The sequence below is a fragment of the Pholcus phalangioides genome, unplaced genomic scaffold, assembly GCF_987345545.1.
Source record: "Pholcus phalangioides strain wild (caught in Gottingen) unplaced genomic scaffold, Ppha-v1.0 ptg000015l_1, whole genome shotgun sequence".
NCBI lineage: Eukaryota > Metazoa > Arthropoda > Arachnida > Araneae > Pholcidae > Pholcus > Pholcus phalangioides.
Window position 1 is genome coordinate 86,044,442 of NW_028301608.1, and position 25,012 is coordinate 86,069,453.

The following is a 25,012-nucleotide window of genomic DNA, read 5'->3' on the forward strand; positions in this document are numbered from 1 at the left end:
TTTATGGGCATCTTTTCCTCAGCCACCTCGTTGGGCATTTTGCCTGTTGTGGCGTTTTATTTGTATTTGTTTAAATTTCATGTGACCGGGACTCTAGGCCTCTCTCCCTCCCCGCAATTTCTATTACTAAGAAGGAAAAACAATAGATTCATCAGTCCGAAATGTGCCTCTTAGTTTCCTCAAAAAATTTCTATTTTTATGATTCATCGTTTTAATTTAGTTGAAGCTTGCAAAATTTATTTTCTGGAATGTGCGTGTACGTGTAGTGAAACCTGACGTGAAGTTTTTTGTTTCTCTGTAATGCTTGTTATGTGTAGTGCTGCCATCTGCCACCAGTTTTTCTAACTATGAGTGAAGTGTTATGATTGAATGATTTATCGTTGTAGGACTGTTGCTCTCTGTGGCGAGACTTTTTAACGGGGAGATCGTCTTGCATTTGCGCCTTGAAGTTGGGAACCACAGAAAACCAACTTCAGCCGACCACCACTGTGGGGTTCGAACCCGGATCCTCGCACCGCGAGTCCGTCACTATAAACCACTCGACCACCACAGCGGCATCTACTCATACTGGAGACGATAAATTTTGGTCATGTCTTCTAAAACTCCCATCAAAGTCAATTTGAAACTTAAATCATCAGTTTTCGTTGCATCGACTTGTCAAAAAATTTGATCAAAATATTGATTCAAATATTTGTAATATGTTATGTATAAAAACATAATTTGTAAAACATCTAATCGCTTTTTCCAAATTTTTCAAACAAATCAAGCTGATTCCCAAACTTTTGATAGCAATTTTAATCCAATTGATCGAGTCGATTAACTCAAGTACAATTTTTAACTGCGATTAACAATTGATCGATTAGCCGACCCGATTAATCGAATAATCGGAACAGCCCTAGTAATTATAGAACACCAGAATTTTGTAATATTTTGTGAGAGTTGTATATGGGGGGCTGGGGGAAATTCAAGATTTCCTACGTTTTGACGAAGTCTCTGGGACTCCGTATAAACTGGGTTATATTTCAATTTCTCGTTTCTTCAAAATCATAGAAATCGACCGCCACAAGATTGATTCGAAAAGAATGAATGATAACTACTCCATCAAGATGATTTTCTTAATCCCAGACATACAAGGTAGGGGGGAAAAAAATCAAAAACACGTAGGGAAGGAAGTGAATATAATATATTATTTTTTAACTTAAAAGACGATGCAATGAATGTCTTAAAGGCCACCCGCGGTAGCCTCCTCCGTAACCATCCATACAAAATAAGACGAACAGTATTTTTATTTTTATTTTGCTATTATTATTATTTTTACATAATGCATGAAGACATGGCGGGAATCGCTCTAAAGAGCGCTTCATTAGGGCTCTTAATTGGGACTTCTCTCACGGGGCCTTCCGCGGGCCGAAATTGGCATTGGAATGTCAGAAGAAATCTTCTTAATTCCTCTTCTTTTCTTTATTCGCCCCACTTTGAAGGTAAGTGCTAAATTTTCGTGACTTTCCCACCATGTTTTCGAGCAATAGCGGTGGGGGGGGGGGGGAGAAACACTCACATGGAATGATAAATGTTAACCCCCGTTAGGATCCACGAGAAACGATGCAATTAATTTAGATACCTGCGACGTGAATGGATACATTTTAGACGATTTCTCTCTTTATTCTTATTATTACTACTATTTCACTTATTGTATTTGGATCGTAAAGAATATCGTATAGCAAATTGCGATGTATATATATATATATATATATATCTTGGTAAAAATAATAATAATATTAAAAATTGGAATTTCGGACGGATATAATTCTTCTCTTATTAATTCTTCATAACAAAATTCTTCTTGTTATTATTATATTATCTCGTTAGTTTAATTAGAAATCATGGGTGGAAATGAGATAACCTACGTTTGATATTTCGCTAATGTTGAGAATGTGCGTTCTTGACGTGTCCATGGGAATTCATGAAAAATCATGTTTTTGAATGTGTTTTAATATTTAATTGGTGTTCTGAATTCGATTTCGATCTGAATGATATCTCATTAGGATCTTTGAGTTCCTGGGTGTTCTGATATAAAATATAGATCAGTGTTTTATAAATGAGGAATTATCCGAGGGCCCTTGCTCTTTCACAAAGAGTACTAGGACCATAGGCGCATTCAGGGTTTTCAAGCGGGGGGGAGGGGGATGGGACGGCTACGTTATTTCTGCAATTTAACACTATAATCTTGGCTCGGGGGGGGGGGGAGTTAAAACCCCAAACCCCATCCTCCTTGCTTACGCTAATGATTGGGACCTCCCACGCTATAAGGGTACGCAGGAAGTTGTGTATGGGTAGTCATTGTCTTCCCAAAGCAATCATAATTGCCTTTCTTCCCTGGCTTGAGCTATTCCATAATCCACGCCGCTTCAACCTGTATTTTCTCGCGAGAACCACAATACTCACCGATGCACATAAGCGTGCTTGATTTCGTGCTCTCAACGTCTTTATCAACCTCCTAATTCCCAGTTTCCCAAGCTTTTTGCTCAATCTCTCTCTCTCTCTCTCTCTCTCGGCCCCCTTCTTCAATTTTTTTCGCATCGCCCCCCATCCCTCAAGAAAAGCCATTGTATTAATATACATGCGGGTGTTGAATATATTTAGTTGTTTCCCTTAATGAGGGGCCGTGTACAGAATTTTCAAAGAGAATTTCAGAGTTTCTATTCCTTTGCGGATTTTCTCTCCTCCGGTTACATATCGGAAATTATGGTACTTTCGCGGCTATCTGCCGGCATTCAAAGACAGTGGCCTATACTGCGCAAATTCGCCTTGTTCTTACAATATTGCAAATGCGCATTTTTTGAAAAATCGTAAAGGATTTGGAAGGCCTGTTCAAAGTGGAAAACATTCTCCGAAATCGTTAAAAGAAGCAAAACAAAAAACACTCGCGAATCTGTAAACACTCTACGTTGAATATCCGCAGTTTTTTCATCTAGGTGGTAGTCACCGCATCTCATCGCAAAAACTACTGGCAAAGACGCCGGAACATATATGCTCATGTTGCTAAAGCAACATCAATCATTTGAATAGTATTGCTCAGCAACACCAATTATCATTTCAAATATAGCTCATTCCCTCCTCCCCAGTTCGGGCGATGGAAGATTTACTAAAAACGAGACATTTTTGTTGAACGTGTGACGTATGGTCTTCATACATATCCAAGTGAACATTATGTTTATTACTCGAGCAATACCAAACATTTTTGACTTCCGGTGTCCCTGACTGGCATGTACGCAGTATCGGCTTTTGGAGGGGCAGAAGGATTTCTTCCACAGAAATTGTTGGTCACTAATTGACAATCACACAAACCTACAACACAAATATGTATACATTAAATTTCAAATCCATGCATTACTAATTTGGAGGGTAGATTCAGGGCTGCAACTAGGGAGGAGGGGAGAGCAGGTGGGTCTATCGTCCCCCCCCCCTTCTGGCTCTGGACTAGAAGAGGCGCCGAATTCACTCTTTATAACTGCTTCTATGCCAAAATGTGTGCTTTTCCCGTTTGAGAAAGTATCTAGTTGCGGCTCTAGATAAATGGCACCACCTACTGAACAAAAAACATGCTAAATGCTGGTCACACACACACACATACACACACTTGTTTCATCAACACAAATCCGATATAATAATGATAGCTCCAATGTTCAGGTGTGAAAATATGTGGCCGTTAAATGGCGTCAGATCAGAGTGGTGAACCATCAGGGAGAGAAAATAAAATTATTCAACCAGGAAATCGCTTCGCAAGGATTTATACGAAATCCTTGCTCCTATGAATAGGGAATCGGAAGATAAGTGTCTGAGAGAGTGTGTACTGTGTGTGAGAGAGAAAGAGGGAATCTCATTTGCTTTAAATTTAAATCAGAATATATTATTGGAAGAGCTAAGATTTCTTATAAGAAAATGAAAAATCAATCAGAAGGGAATTTATTGATTGATTTATTAGTAAATATATAAATGTGTGCCTTTCACTTTTAATTACAGTGGGTCCTGCTTATATAACGTTTTTCAAAAAACTTTCATAAAAACACTTCAAACGGGAAATCTTAATAAGAATTGCTTAGAGTTGGGACCATGAAAATCGGTTACACTAAGTGGAAAAAACGTTCTAAATGGGAACGTTATAAGCGGGATCAACTGTATATTTGGTTTATATTTGTTATAGTGCTACGTTCCACATGTTAAATTCTCAGTGTTTTTTAAACGGGCTTCTTTGCAAGCTTTTCCTACTAGTAGACAATGAAATTAAATGGACCTTTGGATAGAACATGCTTTTATAAATAAATTATTTATGTGATTCACAGAGAGAGAGGATAACTCCTCCTCCTACCCAGAACATGGCCCACAGTTCTGTCTCAAGGAAGGGATATAAGCAGGTGATAAAAGGCCTGGGGCATGCTGGAAAAAAATTCATAGCGAGTTATGGGGGGGGGGGAAAGGGAGGCATACTGTTTTTCAAGATGATATTTTTCCAGAGGAGCCCAGTTTCACTCATAAAGGACCCACAGATTTTTTGAATACTATGGGTCCCAGGTAAATTAGAGTACAGCGGCATCTCTATTTAACTGGACATGGACGATAATTATTGATATTTTTACAACAAGGCTATCTTTTTTTTCTTTGTTAGGATGCCGAGAAACGGCATTTGTGTACGCTATAACGAGCGCTGGAGTGACGCACGCGGTGTCAAGGGCGTGCAGCGAAGGATCCATAGCGACCTGCGGCTGCGACTACAGGCGACGCCCCAACAGGAGAGCGATCAGCACCAGGTCGCACCATCACCACATGGAATGGGAATGGGGCGGCTGCAGCGACAACATCGAATTCGGGCGCAAGTTCGCTCGGGCTTTCGTTGACGCTGGAGAACGGGGCAGCGACCCGAGATACATCATGAACAGGCACAACAACGAAGCTGGACGCACGGTGAGTAATCAAAATTGATCACTCGTATATAACAACATGGTCATACGTATCAATTTATTTTTAAAGGGGAAAAGAATTGGTATGACGATTTTACAATAGATGGCGCTACAGCATTTGGGTCATTAGAAATAAACTGAAGATACAGATACAGAATCTAATGAGCACACACACACACACACACACACACAAGCAGCTTTGTTACAACGTTATCTGGCACTCAGTACAGGAAAATTCTGAATTCCTTATACAAACTTTGGAGTACTTTTGAAATTAACATTTTTTTTTGTCCAAGAATGAATAGAGGTAAGCAACGCGTTTCGGCTATATCGGCAAATTTAAACGCTGCCGATACACTGTTACAGTGGTTCTCAACCCGACCATGCTCAGATGGGCCCCATGCGTCAAGGTGGCCCTGGTTTTATGGGTAGTTGTGCTGGATTATATGAAAGTACCAGTTGCAAAATTTTACCATATTTGACTCAGAAGCTTTATTTATTCACACCTGAATTTTTTCACAGCTCTCTATGGCCCCTGTATAATAGCTATACTTTCATGTGATGGAAAGTAGTCTCCTTTAGTGACCCCCCTTGGAAAAGCCTCGGACCACAAGGGACCCGTAGTATGGTTGTGAAACATTGAATTAGATTGCCATATAAACTTGAGCAGCAACACTTGATACTCATAATAATTTTCTCCATTGGAGATTCACGGCTTCTAGGAACTCTGTCAATGTTACCATGTTCAGTGGTTGGTTTCAAATAAGAAAAATTCAAAGAATTTCTCGGAAAATCACGACAGAAGCGAAAGTCCTGAAACACGTCGATACATCGAAGGTCTTCAGTTTTCGTTCAGCCACCTCGTTGGGCATTTTGCCTGTTGCGGCGTTGTATTTGTATTTGTATATTAAGAGCATTTTTCATTCACAGCATTTCCGTTTTAGGGGAATTGGCCACGACCGGCTGTTATTGGCGTTATAACCGATGTGTCGTAACAAACGAATTTGATTGCATTTAAATGCACTGAATACTTATAATAACCTTGAAGACTATTGAACAATCATACACAAATGTAATGAAATGAAAAAAAAACACGAAACATTTTCCAAATAATTTCCCCCAGACAATTTACGCAACCACCCTTTATTCGATTTGTATTTATCTCCATAAATAAGGATTATTATTATTATTACACGCTCACAAGTTACGAACCATAATAATTCAACCAAAAAAAACATGTAAAAAGGCTAATAGCAATTTTTTCCAGGGAAGATTCGAACGCGATAAAAGACGTAAAATAAAAAAAAAAAGTCAGCCTGTGTAAAGGCTATTTGATTAAATAATACAATCAATTAGCTTGCAAATTGTGGAATTATCTTCCACAAGTTGCTCAAGACATGCCTCATGTTGTCACGTGTTCCTCTTTTGCTTCATTTCAGACATACATTCATATGAAAACGAGAGGAAAACCTCTCCTGCCCATTTTTATCAGTTCTTAATCCCTTGGAAACGATCTCGAAACGCCCGTAAATCTTATCCCAAGGTTCTTTGGGTGGCACAAAGCCCTGCTAAAAGCTAACTTGTAATTGGTGTTATGGCCACGCTAAATCTTATTGCGTAAAGATTAAACAGAAAAAAAATATATATATTAAGATAAAGAAAATATTGACTCGTTATAATATTTAATAAGTTATAGAAGGGTTTATGTATAAAGAGGAAACACACACGTAAAGAAAAATAACTATTTTAATTTGCATTGTGCACGTGGGAGGCAATCACCGGGTTTCTCCTAACCAAGATATGACCATGTGGGAACTGGGTTCATGTTCCCACCCTAGATGGTGTCTCTGGATGTGTTTAATATTACACTTTTTGAAAATTATTCTTCATTCATTAATGCCATAGTCTAAAGATGAACAAAAATTATATCCCCCAAGTTGAGGTTTGAGAAATTTATCTCTTTTCTGAATGGATGTAACTGTATTTTGAAAATTTTATACATGGTTATGCAGGGCCTGGCAAATCGAAAAAAAGGCGCCATCCAAGTTTCTTAGGAGCAAAGAATGATTTTAATCTCAAGAAAAAGGGTCCTAAATATTTTTTTTTCTTCTTTTTCTGGACTTTATATACTTTTCTTATGTTGAAAGGACACGCTGTCAGGGAATCAGAAAATTTTGCGTTATTTTCATAGACTCCAATTTAGCAATCACATTCAGAAAATTTTAGGAGCCAAAATAGATTTTCTAGTCACCATGGTCACCTGGGGCTCGGGATATGTCCTGCCCTGTGATGATGTGCGCGACCTTTTTATGTGAAGCGTAGATTAGGTCCGTGATTCCCACAGGGTGTCCCGTCTCCAGAGGAGTAGAAGGAGACCGATAGGGCTCCTAGACTCCGGGGTGCTTACAGGTGCCCAATAAATTAGTAAATAGTTTGAAAATTCATAAAAATCGGAGGAATATTTGTGTATTTCGATGAGGTTAGAAAAAATTAGTACAAACTTTTGTCAATACAAGGTGCTGCATGAAAGCTAATCACTGGAAATATGCAAATTCGAGTCTTATAAAATGGCTGTTGTGCGATTAACAGCTCATTTCTGAATTTTGAACTACTGGCGCTTACATAGGTTTTTCATTGTGATGTTGACATTGGTGGATAAAGTACATTGGCGAAGCCGCAAATCACCGGCTGAAGCTTTACGAATGTTTCTGATACAGAAGAGATTGAAGAAACGTTCACAGGCCCATGATTATGAGATTTTCTGTCGTTCAGTGTCCTCTATCTATAAAAATTTGAACTAATTTTTTTCCTCTCCAAAAAAAAAAATTCCCCTTCGTGAGAATAAATTTTTTTTCAACCCGCATTCTCTCTCAAATACACCAGTTCCTACGATTTTTATGAATTTTTAAATGGACACCCTGTATATTCAAATATACAAGGGACCATAGAGGATTAAAGACATAACATAATCCGATTATTAAAAATTATGCACCGAAATTATCGATTAGTATGACCGTTCACAATTTTCGTACATCATTATAGATAAAGTCAAGTCTTAATTTTTATCAGTATTTATTTATTTCCATCTTTAAGGGGGCGGGGGGGGGGGAAGCAAATAGAAAATGAGAGAGAGATTTACACAGACAAGACATAGAGGGGGAAAAAAAAGCTCATCCCTAATCGCCAATTATGTTAATTCTCTAAAAGATCACTCTCTTTCCTACCCAATTATGAAAAAAGTCATTTCACGAGCAGCACATTTCTCAGTAAACGCTTCTTAAAGTTCATAAGAACATAAATAAAATACACACAAAACGATAGGAAGTTCTTAAGAAAGAAAGGAGCGACCCTCCCCCCCCCCCCCCACCTCGAATGAGTGTCTGGAATATATAATGAACTTCATTATTTATTCCAATACGAGTTAATTTTTTTTTCTTCATATACATACAAGAAGGGTCTCCCCATCAGGGAGGGGTTTGGTCGGGGGGGCCCCCTTCGCGAAAATAAATGGAGTTATAAATTTTCTTTTTTTTCCTGTGTATATTCATTCCTCCCGTCCGTCGTCCATCCTTCATGTTGATCTCTCTCGAAGGGCTTCTTATATGATATGTATTTCGCTTATTGCACACGCTAGTGAGTGAGTGTGCGTATCTTGGGTGGTCGGGACCCCCTATTCAATAAGAAGTGGCGGTATCACCCCCCCCTCCCCTCCTTCAGTTTCCTCCTGTAATTACTCGCCTTCTTCAAGAACATCGAAGGTTCCGAAACTTGTCGCTGAAATTAAGTGGAACGGGTTTTTAAACAAGTAAACCAGGAAATCACTCTATTAGTGGTGGTGGTGGTTGCTGTTTTATTTTTTCGTTTCTTTTCTGACATTTATGAATCCTCGGGCTGTAATGACCTTTTTTTTTTTACCCTTATTTCGTCTTTTCTTCGGATTATTATTATTATTGGTACTATTAAAGGAACACCTACCGATCACTGACGAAAAGTGCACCCGTTGGTGGTCACGGAAAGAAACTGAATATTGTTTACGAAATGATAAGAAGGGGATATCGTATGTAAAATGAAAATTTATGAACTAAAAAAAATGTTGAATATATTTTTGAAAAATTTTCGTATATTGAAAATTAGAGAGATTAGGTAATAATTATATTCGGATATAAATGTAATATAAATTACCAATTTCCTATTTAAAAAATTCAGCAATTAAATAAAGAAAATAATTTTTAAATTTCATATTTTGTCAAGATAATATTTTCCAATTTTATTTCAGGAGTGAAATTACTTGTTAAAAAGTATATCGAAAAAATGTTTTATCTTTTTCTATTCGTTAAAAATTTAAAAATTGACTACCGTGTATTCCATGATCACGGAATTCAAATTCTCAAAAGCATTTTCTTGCAACAATATCCCATCTGAAATGTATTCGACAAATACTAAAATACTCTGCGAAGGGCCAGCTATGAATTTTAAAATTTTTTCACGTGGTAAATTTTCTAAGGAGCTAAATCATCTCTATCAAAGAGAAGCAGACCACTCCTATTTATTGAATAGATTTTTTTTGTGCAAATTCATAGTCAACAAAAATTTCATGAGTAATGTCGACCCCTCATTTGGTGAGGATTCTATGCAGTGTCGTGTTAACACCATCGGAGGCCCTTTCAAAGCTAGACATTCTGGGGCCTGCTGCTTAGCTGAAAATAACAGCTTACATATTTACATAATCTCGCAAATCATGGCACCAGATTTTATTGTGTAGCGCTCCCCGCCATTACGACGTACGCTTTGAGATACTGCCTTATTAGCGAAAAAAATGATAATAATAGATGGTACCAGAATATTCAATTCAAAAGCAACCCATGAAAACAAAAAATTCAAAATATGTTTATTAAAACTATTCGGAATTTTTTAGTCAATTCCATTCAAAGGGCAGTACTACAGGGTGATTCATGGGAAAAATTATAAGAGGTGCTATAAGACACCTAAACAAGCACTTTTGGTCATAGAATGTGTGGTCGAATCGCAATAGCAAAGGTGGTAGAGGGGTGTTTTTAAAGAGTGCTAACAAAACAACTAAAAGAAAATATCGTATTTGTTGCGATGTGTGCAATCAATCATTCGAAGGTTGTAATGTGGTATACTTTCTGTGCAACCTGTGTAACGCGAATAAATTCTACCGCAAGTCATTGTGCCAAAAAAGGATCCAGAGAGGGGCGATGAGGACGATCACTCCTCCCAAGAATTGAATGATACACAAAAAATTGCTTTGTCCCGTATTTTACGGAGAAATCAAACGAACCCTCCTCCCACACACACACAAACAATGACAAGCTGTATAATGTGGTAAATTTATTACCAGGTTGCTCCATAAAGAGACGTCTACCACATTACAACCCCCCTGCACTCTCGAGTGGTTGATAGAAAATATTGCGCCAAATATATCTGAAAATAGGATATTTTCTTTTGATGAAATGTTATTTTGCACTCCCTAAAGACAACTTCTACCGTATTTGCTATTGCGATTCTACTACACATTTTATGACCAAAAATACTTGTTTTTTTAGTCAAAATTACGTAACATTTTTGAAGTTTGTCCCATAAATTTAGAATCACCCTGTATAAGAAGCATTACACGGAAAATAAACTTCGCGTTAGTTTTACAACACATACACGCACAACCTATATCAATTTGTTACAAATTACACAGAGGAATACGGACGAGGTGCACGCACGTAATAGTCAATGCAGATGTAATAGTCAATTCTCTCTCCATTCCATCACATCGACCGACAGAATCGAATACAAATATAAGTTATTTTAAGAAAAAAAAAGAAAAATTCTAGAAATTTCTAACCTTGACCATCACCACAAGTGAAAAATAGACGCGGGGGGAAAAAAGCAATTATACTCTATAAATACATCCAAAGATCTATTCTTATCTGATGCATTGCTTTCTCTCTCTCTCTCTTTTCCTTAAGAAAGAATAAGAAAAAAAAAAAAAAAAAGAGTCTGGAAGAAAGAAAAAAAGAGCGTGTGGTGAAATCGGACCACACCGCATCCATATCGAATCGGCTGCGATCATGAATGACCTCCACATGCTACCCAACAGTCATTCCATGATCACGGACATACTCTATACATCTATAAGCAACACACACTAGCCATTTTTTTTTCTTATTCTTTTCCAACACGAAAGGTGCAAAGCACTCGAACCTTCCGCGTGTGTTCAGGAAATAATAATAATAATAATAAAGAAAACGAATTCTTCTTCAGGGGTGGGCCCCATCATGGTATGGTGTTCATAAGGCTATGGAACACCTACAGGGGTTATTTGTCACATTAAGGTGTCAAGGTAAGACATCTGCTAGACACCTCTCTCTCTCTCTCTATCTATCTATCTACGTGTGTGTGTGTGTTGCCAGTCTATAATGTTATTGATCGACAGTTTTTTTTTTTGTTAAGATCCTGTTTTACATTCAATTGGTTGATCCGTATAACTTTCTTGTCACGGTGGTTGCGGTGACCCGTTCCATGGTCTCCGGGAAGTTTGAAGCGATCCATCATTTGCATAATGATTAACTTTCCGTTGGATACCCGCTTCAGACTGATTTAAATATATGTGTGTACATATCTTCTTTTTTTTCCTTCTTCTTTGATCACGTGTGTGTCTCTTCCGTGATTGTAATTGGACATTATTTTAAGAAAAACGATTTTTGAGATTGTTATTGATTTGATTTGGTAAATTTTATCCATTTTACGTTATCATAAGGATGTTTTTTTTAATCTTTATGGTATTGGAAATTTTATGGTTGATGAGAAATAGAAAAAAAAAATTCGTCTGCAATGACAATTTTTCTTACTGGGATACCTTATATTTTTTAAGAGAAAATTATTGGCTTTTTCCAGAGCTGGGTTCTTAATAGAAGCGCACTGATAAATGAGAGAAATACAGGGTGCCCCATAAGTTCGTAAATTGTTGAAAAATAAAAATTCAAGGAATTGATATATTTGAATGTGATTTGCGAAAAGGTTATTTCCTTAAAGGGTTCTTATTAGTACAACAAAAAAAAAGTTCAGATGCTTGTTGATAGAGGACACTGCATGAAAGCGGATCAAGATTGATTGCGTCTCCGAACCTTCTTCAATCTCTCGTGTCCGAAACGTTCGCAAAGCTTTTGCCAGAGACTCGTGGCTGATGTAAAACAACTTCACCAATAGTGATTTATCTAGCAACGTCATCGTCACGATGAAAACCTTATGCAAGCGCCAGTAAAATTCAGAAATGAGCTGTTATTCGTACGCTAAGCATTTTATAGAAGGCCTGCTCTGTTTTGTGTATTTTCAGTGATTTGCTTTTGCACAGCATCCTCTATCGACAAAAAATTTGAATTAATTTTTTTTTTCTGTTCCAAAAGAAATCCCGCTTCATGAGAATAACTTTTTTGCAAATCGCATTCACATATGTATACTAATTCCTTTGATTTTTACGAATTTTTAAACTATTGTTAAATTTATGAGGCAACCTGTATTTTACATAAAAAAATAATACTCACCACATTTATGAACACCTCATTTATTAAAATAATAAAAATAGTTTAAATGTTTGAAAAATTTCTGAAACGTACCATGAAATTCAGTGCAACTGAACGCCTATAAATTTTTCATATTCGTTTACTGAATTTTTAATCACATTTCCTTTAACGTTTGAAACTTGATAAATTATTAAATTTACATTTATTAAGATTCAGTGATTAAAGATATATGGTGTGACAAACTGAAAATCTGAAAAATCTATTAAATATTTCTATTACTTGCAATTTTTCTGTTTCCTATGAAGTAATTTTGAGATAACTTTCTTTATTTAAGAAACATTAATGAGAAAATATGATTAATGAGCAGTTATTAATGCCCACATATAGTAATAATAAATGTTAATTAATGAACTGATTATTTCACAAAACTAGTTTTTAGTTAAATTGAAATTATAACAAAAAACATCTCATTGTGTTTCATTGTGTGAATATGATGAAATTAGGATAGAGGATGATATTATTATGATTTTCATGAGAAAAAATGAAATTATGCAGAAATTCATTAATGTCAATTATGAGGTGAGACATTTGATTTCAATCTTTTTTGTCGGATGAAGAGATGAGACTGCGTTGTTTTATTTGTTTTCTGCAGTTTTTCCGGTTGGATGCAGGTTCTACGTTTTTCCCTTAATGTGATGTTTCGTGAGGAGAAAACCGCTTTAAGGCAATATTTTTCGATTCGTTTCTTTTCTCGCTCGATTCTCAGAAAACAACGCGACAGAAATTTGAAGAAACATTTCAAATAATCCTGTACAGGGTGTCCCATAAGTCGTAAATAGTTCAAAAATGCATACAAATTGAAAGAATCGGTATATTTGAATGTGGTTTGAGGAAAAAGTTATTTCTACAAAGCGGGGATTTTTTTTTGGTACAGAAAAAGTTCAAATTTTTGTCGATAGAGAGCACTGCACATCTGTCCAGCAGGGTGATTGAACCTGTGAACCCCTTTTGAATCTTTTCTGTATCCAAAACGTCCATAAATCTTCAGACGACGATCCGTGGCTGAGGTAAAAAAAATCACCAATAGTACTTTATCAACTTTATGCCAATATCACAATAAACTCCTTATGTAAGCGCTAGTAACAGGAAAATACAGAAATGACCTATTAATCGTACATCATGCATTTTATAGGACTAACTAACATATTTGAGTTGTCAGGCAGTGTCCTCTATCGACAAAACTTTAAACTGAGTTATTTTTTTCTGTGGAAAAAAAACTTCTGGAGAATAACTTTATTTTTTTGTGAACCGCATTCAGATATACCACAATTCCTTCAATTTTTCTTTTTATGAATTTTTTAACTACAGTCGAATCCCGTTATAACGAACTCCAAGAGACCGGATAACCACTTTGTTATTCAAATTTTTTTTCATTGTTGTATGTAAACTTAGCTGGGAGATTAGAAAGGTGTTCGTTAGAACGAGATTTTCGCTATAACGGTATTCGTTAAAATGGGATTCGACTGTATTTGCGAATTTATGGGGCACTCTGTACTTCTATCTGCGTCAAAGTGACTTCCGGCGAGAGTATATTGAAGTACTATCTATCGGTTGTCACTCTCAGATTCAGTGGGGAGATATCTGTCTTTTCCCGGTATCGAACCCGGTATATGAGCATCTTTACTATTGCGTCACTCACATACCTTTGTGAAAAACTAGCACAATTTTCTTTTATTGTTCCTCTGATTGTCATCAACCCCTTCAGACCCGAGCATTCATTGGAATTTTCAGATTTTTTTTTGCATTTTTGCATTTTTGATACTTAAAATAAAAAAAACATTAAATGTCAGATCATATTTTTTCAATTTTCCATTGTGTGATGAAATAATTTATTTCATTCAAATTTTTTCAGCCAAGATGATGTGGGGTGTATTCATCTTCGCATACAATTTTTTCCCCAGAACTTTATTGCCAAACTTCATGTAATAAATCACACATTTCCCAGAGGCAGTTTCCCCTTCTTACATTTAAAAACCTCTCTGGGAGTCCAACTTTAAGCGCTGGCCTCTGATGAAAGCCCCCAAAGTTCATATTCATCATTATTCCTACTCAAAACTTATAAAATCCTCATGTAATTCCGGGCTTAATTCCCTGAGGTGAAAAGAAAAAGTTCTACAATAGGAAAATCAACCCCCACACATTTATGGCACCAGAGTCTGACAGGTGATTTAATGTTAGTTACTATATATTTTTGCTAATTTATTGACCGGTTTGTTTTATTAGGTAGGTTTTTTTAAAAATAAAATATCATTTTATTCCTTGAAATTATAAATTTAATTTTCTTTTCTCGTTTCCAGCATGTTGCATCAGACATGCGTCGAGAATGCAAGTGCCACGGCATGTCCGGGAGCTGTACCGTCCAAACATGCTGGATGCGTCTCCCGTCTTTCCGAGACATCGGCAACTCTTTGAAAGACAGATTCGATGGCGCGTCCAAGGTGTTGGTAACCAACCGTGGCAACGTCGTCCGGACAAAGTCCATGTATCTCTTGAAGCCCTACCAGCCGGAACACAAGCCGCCTTCCAAAAAGGATCTCGTTTACTTCGAGAACTCTCCCGATTTCTGCGTGCCGAACATTAAGCTCGGTATACCGGGTACGCAAAATCGCGTCTGTAACGAATCGTCCATAAGCGTCGACGGGTGTGACCTGTTATGTTGCGGGAGGGGATACAAGAGCGAGACGAGGATGGAGATCGAGCGCTGCAACTGCACATTCCACTGGTGCTGCCAGGTCGAGTGCAAAGTCTGTGAGGTGAAGAGGACCGTCAACACGTGCTTATGACAAATAAACGACGACGTTGTAGTCTGAAAGGGGAAAAAAAAAACGCTCTATAGCAGCATCTTATTAAGATAGAGACGACGAATATCTTCGGATTCCATACATTCCCACGCTATAATGAATTAATTATTCATCAAATATTTATAGGAAAAACTCCAGTTATAACGGAGTTGAAAAGAAGAAAAAAAAAGAGTCGTGTGTGACATTCCATGGACAGAAATTGAAGAAAAGTTTTGAAACTTCTTCATTTTTCTTGAAAATATTTCAGCTTTTTTTTTTTTTTGGAATAATTAAATGCTATTTATATTCGGTATCCGAAGATACGCTACTGAAGCAATTATGGGAACGCCAGTTCCCTAATTAACTATCGAAAAGAAAAATAAACACTATAGAATTACACTGAACAACAAATTTTGACAAACTTCCTGCGTCTGAAACAAAAATAGTCATTTCTTATGTAAATTGGTATGATGAACACAAATTTAAATATAAAGAAGCTGTATTAGCAACGGTTTTCTCTGAAGTTGTACATTTATTGCACGTATAATAACACAGTATAATACATTGAAACGCAAAGTTAGTGTACAGAAAACAAAATAAATACACAGAAAAAACAACTCAAGTATATAGAAACGTCACGAATACGTTGGACGCCCTGTAAGTTCTAATTCGACCTTTATCTCGTCAACCGTTCGTCGTAGAGGTATGGCTCTAATTTGGAAAATGCTCAAAATGTGTTCAAAAATAACATGCACCAGTTTCGATAGTGAAAATATAGTGTGTCGTGAAATAAAAAAGTCTGAATTTTTATACGGTCCCCCTTTTTTCTAACCTCTAATTAGAAAGTTGTTGCCCTGTTGACTTGACTTGATGTCCACAAAATAAATTCCATGTTTCCAAGTGCAATATTCAGAGATTTTTGAATTCAAAAAGTCAAGAAAAGGTGGGAAAGAACAGCATAAACAATGGACAAAGCTTCTTTCCCTCATTTATGTTGTTCTTCCCTCCTATCTTCGATTTTTGAATCGAAATATCTCTGCGAATAGTGCACATAGGAACATGGAGTTTTTTTCTTGGCCTCGGGCTCGGGAGAGAAATGACAACAGCTTTCCAACTGAAAGTTAGAGAACAAGGGGACATATAAAAATTTAGATCTATTTTTCTTTTATGGCACGCTGTATTTTCACTCTCGAAACTGGTGCAGAGTGATTCCTAAATATATATATTTTGAGCTTTTTTTTCTTGAAATAGAACCATACCTCTCTGATGAGATAAAGGCCGAATCAGGACTTACAGAACACCCTGTATAAAGCACAACATTAATATACATGCATAACAGAAATACATAGAAGTGCAAATGTATAACAGCACAATAGTTCATCTATCGGCGGCTGCGTTTTGCATTGTGCTTGTATATTGGACATAAGGAGCATCTCCTACAATTGCCGAACAAGTCAGTCAGTATCGAGGTTGACCATTTTCCCTCGTAACGTTGTCCAATGGTCTTCACCACTTTTTTCACCATATATAAATAGTCTTAAAAGCAGTTTTTAACTGTTAGGAGGGTAATATCTCATCAACAAAAAGCCAATAAATTTTTTTTTTATGGGTGATAAATTCGTGTTGAGCAAGTCAAAACCATTCGGAACTGTATATTTTCATGTCGGACTCAATTACACTTTGTCCAGCGTGATTAGTAAAATTTAGTTTTTTTTATGACAAATTAATCAAGATAGAAAATATAAATGAACAAAATACATTAAAACTGGTCTTTTGAAAAGACATCACTTTAACAGATATAACCTAATGTGATAGGAATCGGGGAAAAAAGGGACCTTCTTTAAAGAGCTTTTGCTACATTTCGATTCTTACAGTAAGATTCAAATCATTCCACTGACTAATAACAGGGGTTGACAAATCGAATAATAATTAGGTGCCAACCGTTTAGGAGCGAAGCATGTATTTTTTCCCCCTCGAAAAAAATTGTCCTAAATAATATATTTATCGACTTATTCGGAGCTTTATGTGCCGTTCTCATGTTGGAAGAGACGAAGAAATCACAAAATTTGGTGCCATCTTTTAGATCCTTATTTCGCAAGTTCAAATAGAAAACTTAAGGCGCCAATCTCGATTTTTTAGTCGCCATGTCACAGGTGCCAATACTTTCGATTTACCCGGCAGCCTTCCGATTTTTAAACCTTATTAAAATCTCCCGGTCTGAAACCACATTCTTCCGATGTTTTTTTAAATACTCTTTCAATCCTTGAAATTCTAGGCTGACCATGTTTTCCTCAGCAAAAATATGGGGAAATTTTAAGAACGAAAATCATCATCTGTCGCTAGATATGATCCCAAAAGTAAGCCAAGTTGCCAATTATTGCTAAAACAGCTGAAAAATTGACAATGGCGGGAAATGGAGCGTTGCTGCTAATCACAGTTGATTAAAATGAATTCTACAAAAAAAAAAAAAAGTTAATTATTACAAATATGTGAGGTTTCGTCACGATTTTCTTTTATAAGTTTGCAAAATAATTTTTAATCTTGATTTCAGTGAACAAAAAAAAAAAAAAAAAAATTCAAGTGACAGCTTCGTTGGTAGAAAACGGGGCATTTTTACATATATAAATAAAACGGATCGGCGAGAAAAATACGGGAATGACCGGAAAAACAGGTCTCATATGGTCATCTATGCAATCCACAAAATCTCTAGTTTTTATTTTATTTGTATGCAAACACCAAACATGCCCCCCCCCCTACTCTGTCCCTTGTGAAATTTTAAGGATTTAAGCATTTATTTATAAGACATGATTTCTTCAATGCGAAATAACCACGTGAAAAATAACAGATCTGGGAATCGCCACAAAAATAATACAATTTTCTCAACTAACGGGATCCAACACCTTCCCTGTAATCACCTATGATGCTAGGGCTCGACGAATCCCAAGCGCCAAGTCACCATGGCGACTAGAAGATCGGTATTGGCATCTAAAATTTTCTATATATAATTTGGAGTCTGTGGATGACAGAATTTTCTGATTTCACGGTAGTGCGTCATTTTACATGGAATGGGGGAAGGGCATTATGTCTCAGAAACGTCGAATAAGCATTACTCAGTACTGTTCCCCCCCATGAGAAAAAAAGCCATGCTTGGCGCCTAAGAGATCAATCTCTCAGCTAAATTTTGTTTCCGATTTGATAATCCCCGACTTATGCCATTGTAATAACGTATAATTCTTATTATATTAATTAATATATATATATATATATACAGTATATATAAATGAATAAATATATGTGTAGTTCGAATTAAAATATAAAAATTATGTAAATATTATACGTATAAATGTAATTTGTTAATTTTTTAGCGTATCATGAAAATGACGTCACTGTTTGTGTAAGCTTGGGTTGGAAATTAGCTATATAATGAATTTCCAAATCGATTTTTATTTTCGGAGTATTCATTGTATTTTATTGTAATGTATTTATGGATTTTTATTGTATTTTCGTTCTCCCAATGGACATTTTGATTTTAATACTTTTGCATCCCTAGTTCAATGGCATGTGATATACCGATTGTGTTTCCTTTGTTCTTTTTTTTAAATGTAGTTTAATGTTGAAATCTTTTTTTTCCGAATTTTGCTTTTTTTTTTTCAATTGATGTATTCGAGGTAATTGTAATTTAATGTCATTTTGAATGATAAGGAATATGTATGCGGAAATGTTTATAAAGATTAGTTTTGGAATGCCATTGTGTCTTTATATAGTAGTAAGTATTTTCAGTTTCCCAGAGTGGATCAATACGTACAGAGAGTTTACATGATCTCAATAAGCTAGAAATTCTCTCCAAATATCGCCGATTTAGGGAAAAATTGTTCACAGTGCTTTCAATTCGAAATTGTATCGACCGGAAAAAGCACCATGAGATCGGCATGTGATGTGGGCACATGTACAGGGTGTTTCCCACAAATTGAGTAAATGGTTCAAAAGTTCATGAAAATTGAAGGAATTAGTATACTTGAATGCGGTTTGCAAAGAGAAGTTGTTCTCATGGAGAGTTTTTTGGCACAGAAAAAAATCAGTTCAATTTTTGTTGATAGAGGGTGCTGCACAATCAGCAAATCACTTGAAACATGCAAATCAGAGTCCCATAAAATGCCGGATGAACGTTTAACAGCTCATTCTGAATTTTCCCGTTATTGGCGCTTACATAAGCTTTTTATTGAGGTGCTGACATTGGCAGGGTCGTCTTAAGAGCATCACGTGCCCCCGGGCTAAGTAATTTTTCCTGAGGTCCTACATGGCACCTTTCCGAAAATTTCAATCAGCTCTCGTTTTTGTGAGCTTCCTGGCCGTGCCCGGGTGGGGCCATGCTTTATGACGGCAGTGGACATTGGTGGACTTCCACGATTGGTGAAGTAGTTTTACCTCAGCCACGAATCACCCGCTGAAGTTTTATGAACGTTTTGGACACAGAAGAAATTGAAAAAAAGTTTAGGTCCAATCACTCCTACCGGATTGACGTTCACTCTATCAACAAAAACTTGAACTAATTTTTTTTCTATTAAAAAATAATAAATAATAATAATATGAAGAGAATGTGACAATGACCCTTTCGCAACCTGCATTCTAATATATCAATTCCTTCAATTATTATGAATTTTTTAACTATTTACGAATTTATGGGACACCCTGTATTTTCCCGGAATAACAAAAATCAACCGGGATGAATTCTTCAAATCGGGAAACATGGTCGCACCTACCATTGAACCCTAACATGGATTACGCTTTCAATGTTTTGTGAATACAACTCTAAAAGAGAGTTTACCAGTATTCATCTATAGTAATAACATGAGATTGGAGATTATCGACTCTAAATTGTAACACGGTTCAACTGATCCCAAAAGAATTTTCCGAGTGTAGAATAATTGGAGATGGTAGTGGTTCTTCAAGTCAAGTGGACTAGAAAGCAGGTAATATATATATATTTGTCAAAGTTCAACATTTCAATGCGTTCATCCAAGTGATGATGATCTAGTCTAAGGGAGGAAGAGGAAAAATAGCCCCTGTAATCCTTCCCTTTCAAATTCGTAGCGTTATAATCTTGAAAAATATAAGAGAGTGTGACACACTAGTATTTAGATGGTGGGGGGGGGGGGTGTATCTTCTCGTGTTCACTAGTTGTGTACGATTTCACGGTTTTTTGGGACTTTTCAGAAAGTCCTTTTGAGAAATATTTTGAAGGACAAAAAATCGTTGTAGGAAACAGATTATAGGAGATTATGTGGATTGATTTTTTTTCCCTCTTTGCTTGGATAAGTTTTCGGTAAAATCGAATCTTTAAAAATCGATCTCGAATGCAGTATCGGTAAATATGGGTGAGTTCAGTAAAGAAAAGACGTGTTTTTTTTTAAAAGGGGGGGGGGAATACAGTAAAAGTCCGTTTTAACGACATTTCACAATCACGAGGAAAATTATCGTTATAACGGACTTGTCGTAACAAGTGAATTTCCATAATTTGCTCTGTCAGGTTATGATATTATAGAAAATTTCAACTTTAACTGCATTAAAATGTCTTTTTGATAATTTCGGTCTAACATTAACCCATAAACAGAACTCCAGTCATGAAATTTAATTTTTCGCCTGACATCCGTCAATTCTCCAAAACATTTTTTGCATAGAAATTTGTATTAACAAAGCGATTAAGTCGACCAACTGAGCAATTGAAAGTCTCAATTATTATATAACTGCTCACTTCCATTGCTGTACGGACTCGTGTATTTTCCCGCTGATCAGAAAATCTTTTCAGTCGGTTTTTTTTTCAGTCCTAGACTAAATTCAAATAAAATAATCACATAACCCATGTGTAGTGAGGAAGATCAAAAATAGGAAGAAGGGGGGGGGGCGGGTTAAACAACTTGACTTCTTTGTGTCCAATTTTTTGTTCCACCGAGTAGTTTTTCCAGGAGTGTCTTCCATTTCCATGATAAGAGTCACCATGTTCAATTCTTGCAGAGAGGGAAGGAAAAATGAGCATTTTTGAGAAGTCTTGAAGTTATAACGAATGCTTCCTAACTGCCAACTAGATATAACGGTATACTTTTTGCATCTTTAACTTTAGCTATTTGAAAATCAGTCGTTATACCGAGATTCTCGTTATAACGGATTTTTACTGCATTTATTTCGCATGCAATTGAGCTTTACGAATTTCAAGCTCAATCTACGAGACATCGTTTTCAGAGACTGTTGATCTCATCGACACCTTCCTTGAACCTTCACTCGTATATCGGGGTGCCGTAGATGAGATTTCAGCAGCTCATACCCCCCCCCCCCCCTCCATCATCGCTCTGCCAATTAAATGCAGTAGTGCATTGAAGCCATGGTTATTATTAGACAACGAGGGGGTGATGACAATTTAAAAGAGTCATCTAAATTTGCCATCATCTAAGATGGCAAAAAATTTTGAAATGTGCCTGGAAATATTGTGATGAAGGAATGAGGCAACACTTCTTTTACAATTGAAACACAGCTAAACATTTATTATATAACTAACGCAACAGAATCTACAAGAATGTATTACGTTGATATAAGCGGATAGCATGACTGTCTGGTTTGCGCAGGCGCGCTCTTTTCTCTATTACGCAGACAGCTTCATCCAGTGGTGGACACTGTCGCCACAACACATCATTACCCCAAGAATTAACAGCCACCTCCGCAAGAACTAATAGATATAGTATATTGATGATAACTAATTATAAGCGATAATATGATGATATGAATAAATGACAGAGTCACCATACGATGAGTAAGAGGCTGGATATGCAACATGTCAATAGTGATGTCGTTAATGATATATGAATATGATAACATAGATAAAAAAATAGTGATGAATAATATTTAATTTCAGGTTAAATATGGAATATAATATGTATAGCTCATGAATCATAGTAAAACCTCTCTTTTGCGGACCCTGGCGAGACAAAAAACATTCGTCCGTAAAAGAGAGGTGGCATTTCAAATCAGGCATACATTTTTTTATACAAGGGAAAAAATTATTATTTGGCCGTAAAATTCAGGTGACCGCATCTAAACTAAAGGTTTCACGAAGTTCATAGATGTTCATCAACTCAACTGATTAAGGTAGATACATTTTCTCAGGGCGTACCGAGTCTATTGACTCTCATAAACCTCCCTGTTCGATGCTACTTCGTACGAGCTGGATCAACAAGATTAGAAATTGTACGCGATAGTTGGGTGTGTAAATGTTCGTGTATATGCGTGTCAATAAAATATATTAAAATATACAGCCTAAGCTGTACTCAGAGAGTCAGTATAAATTAAATCAATTGAATAAAATTAAGATAAAACATGAATTCGATGAGTTGCTTACTTATCGAAAAATTGGAAGTTGGAGAGCTAAGCTAAGCCGAAGGAGGTCGAGAAATCTCTATTAGATGGTATAATCTACAGCAGTGTTTCTGAACCACCGGGCCCTGATATGATTCATAGCTGGCCGCGAGTGATTAGCCGTTTCATTTTTCCTTATTCATTTTCCGTTGTTCGTGTATTTGATCGGGCCTTCGACTCACAAAAATGAATGAAACCGGACCGCAGGTTCGAAAAGGTTGAGAACAACTGATCTACAGGAAAACCACGGACGATGTTATTGTCCATTGAAAAGCTTGTGGGAACCTAATGTTTTTAGGTTCTTCGGGATAAAACCCCTTTCAACACAGATACCCTAATGGTAGAGCACTCGTCCGGCAAACGAGAGACCGGGGTTCGAGTCCCCGTGAGGGCATGGATGAATTTTTCTTCCTTGAAACACAGCTACATCTTCACTGAGCCAGTTTTCGGTATCTGCTGTATTAATAGAGGAAAGTGACGTTTTTTTGCATGAACCCCCTTAGTTCATTTCATCATTTTTGTCGCACCACAGTCATTTTCTGCACACTAGGACTAATTAGACCGGCACCTACAATTTATTGCCGTTTCTGAACGGCAGGCTTATTTTTTATACACTCCTATACGCTAACCCCTCAATGTGGGACTCCCTGCGGTAACAATCTTTTCTGCGGTCATGTCGCCGTTTCTGTTGTACTCCCTGTGTCAGTAAAGTTTTCTGACAATGACGAACCGGGTATCGAACTCGCGACACCTCTAAACATCCTTTGGCACTTTAGGCGAGTGTCTTATCGACCACGGCTACCGCGCCATAAAACCCCTTAGACTGATGATATTGTCTAAGGCAGCAGTTCTCAACCTTTTCTTACATGGGAGCCCTTTTCAATGTATAATTTCTATGGCCGAGCTTTGTTTTACTTGAGGATCCATTTTCAGTATATAATTTATATGGCGGAACCCTTTTTAGGTCTCTTTTATTTATTTATAAAATTTATTGATTTATTTAATTTTCCTCGAGCGGCTGTGGAGCCTCTGTGAAGTGCACATGGAGCCCCAAGGGCTCTGCGGAGCACCGGTTGAGAATCGCTGGTCCAAGGAAAAACCCCAGTATGTAGTAATCTTATTTATTACTGGAGTATCAACTTCGAGAGCATTGAGTAAACTCACTGCATTTTATGGGCTAGGCGCTAGGCCAATGATTCTCATATTAAATTACAGAATCTAACTGTCAGTTATCTGAGCTAATAATTAACAAATATGTGCGGAATTCTCTACGTGATGCTTACAACAGAGTATGTATTAATTTCAATAAAATTCGAATATTTGAGTATGTGAGATTAAATGCGGGTTCAGTACACAGGCCTATACAATACGATACACACTTTTTGCACAACTCAAAAAAATCCCCCAAACTTTTCCCAATAGAGGGCGCTACACGAAAGCAAATTCTGGTCTATAAATGGTCTATAAAATGCAGGGTATACGATTAACAGCTCATTTATGCTTATTTAATTAACAATAATACGCATAGCTGTAATTGTTTTTGCCCTAAAGGCCATAAATAGACACCCAAGATGGAGAAGATGCGGCCTTTAGGGCCGAGGTTTCATTTCACGGTAACGGTAACAGCTCATTTATGAATTTTCCTGTTACTGGGGCACACATAAGATTTCCATTGTGATGTTGACGTTGGTGGATAAAGCACTATTGGTGAAGTGGTTTCAACTGCCACGAATCGCCGGTTGAAACTTTAAGAAAGATTTCAGACACAGAAGAGATTGAAGAAAGGTTCAGGTCCACTCCTGCTGGACTTTCGTGCAGTGAGCCCTATCGACAAAAAATTGGCCTAAATTTTTTTTCTGTAGGAAGAAAAAAAAAATCCCTTTCGTGAAGATTACTTTTTCGCAAACAGCATTCAAATACATCAGTTCCTTTTATTTTTGAATTTTTAAACCATTTACGAATTTATGGGATACCCTGTAACATTGACGTAATTTCAAAAAGTGTCCGTTAACACGGGAGATTTTCCGCTAACGAAGAATCTCTTCAATCAGGTGTTTCACTAAGAGCAAAATGATCTTAATTCAATTTACACCAAAATTCTCGTCCCCATGAAAAATACCCACGCTGTTGGTGGTCAGTAATCCAAAAACTTTTGTCATTCCATCAAAGAAATTCATATATTAAGCGGAGTAAAATGCCCGGTTTCTCTCTTTTTCTACCCTGCATCCCATTTACATGAAAAAGCTTTTCTTTTTTTCGGTCTCTCTCTCTCTCT

At 36.7% G+C, this 25,012-nt stretch overlaps 1 protein-coding gene across 2 annotated transcripts in view; it reads left to right on the top strand.

Moving 5' to 3' along the window:
* Positions 1-19,086, top strand: part of LOC149076930 (protein Wnt-1-like) — a 72,337-nt gene extending 53,251 nt beyond the window's left edge. For both annotated transcript variants that reach the window (XM_089244651.1, XM_089244652.1), the window contains exons 3-4: positions 4,667-4,962; positions 14,851-19,086. In XM_089244651.1, coding sequence (XP_089100777.1) covers positions 4,667-4,962; positions 14,851-15,336 — 782 coding nt within the window. In that variant the 3' untranslated portion in view covers positions 15,337-19,086. The remainder of the gene's footprint in view (positions 1-4,666; positions 4,963-14,850) is intronic.
* Positions 19,087-25,012: the final 5,926 nt, after the last annotated feature.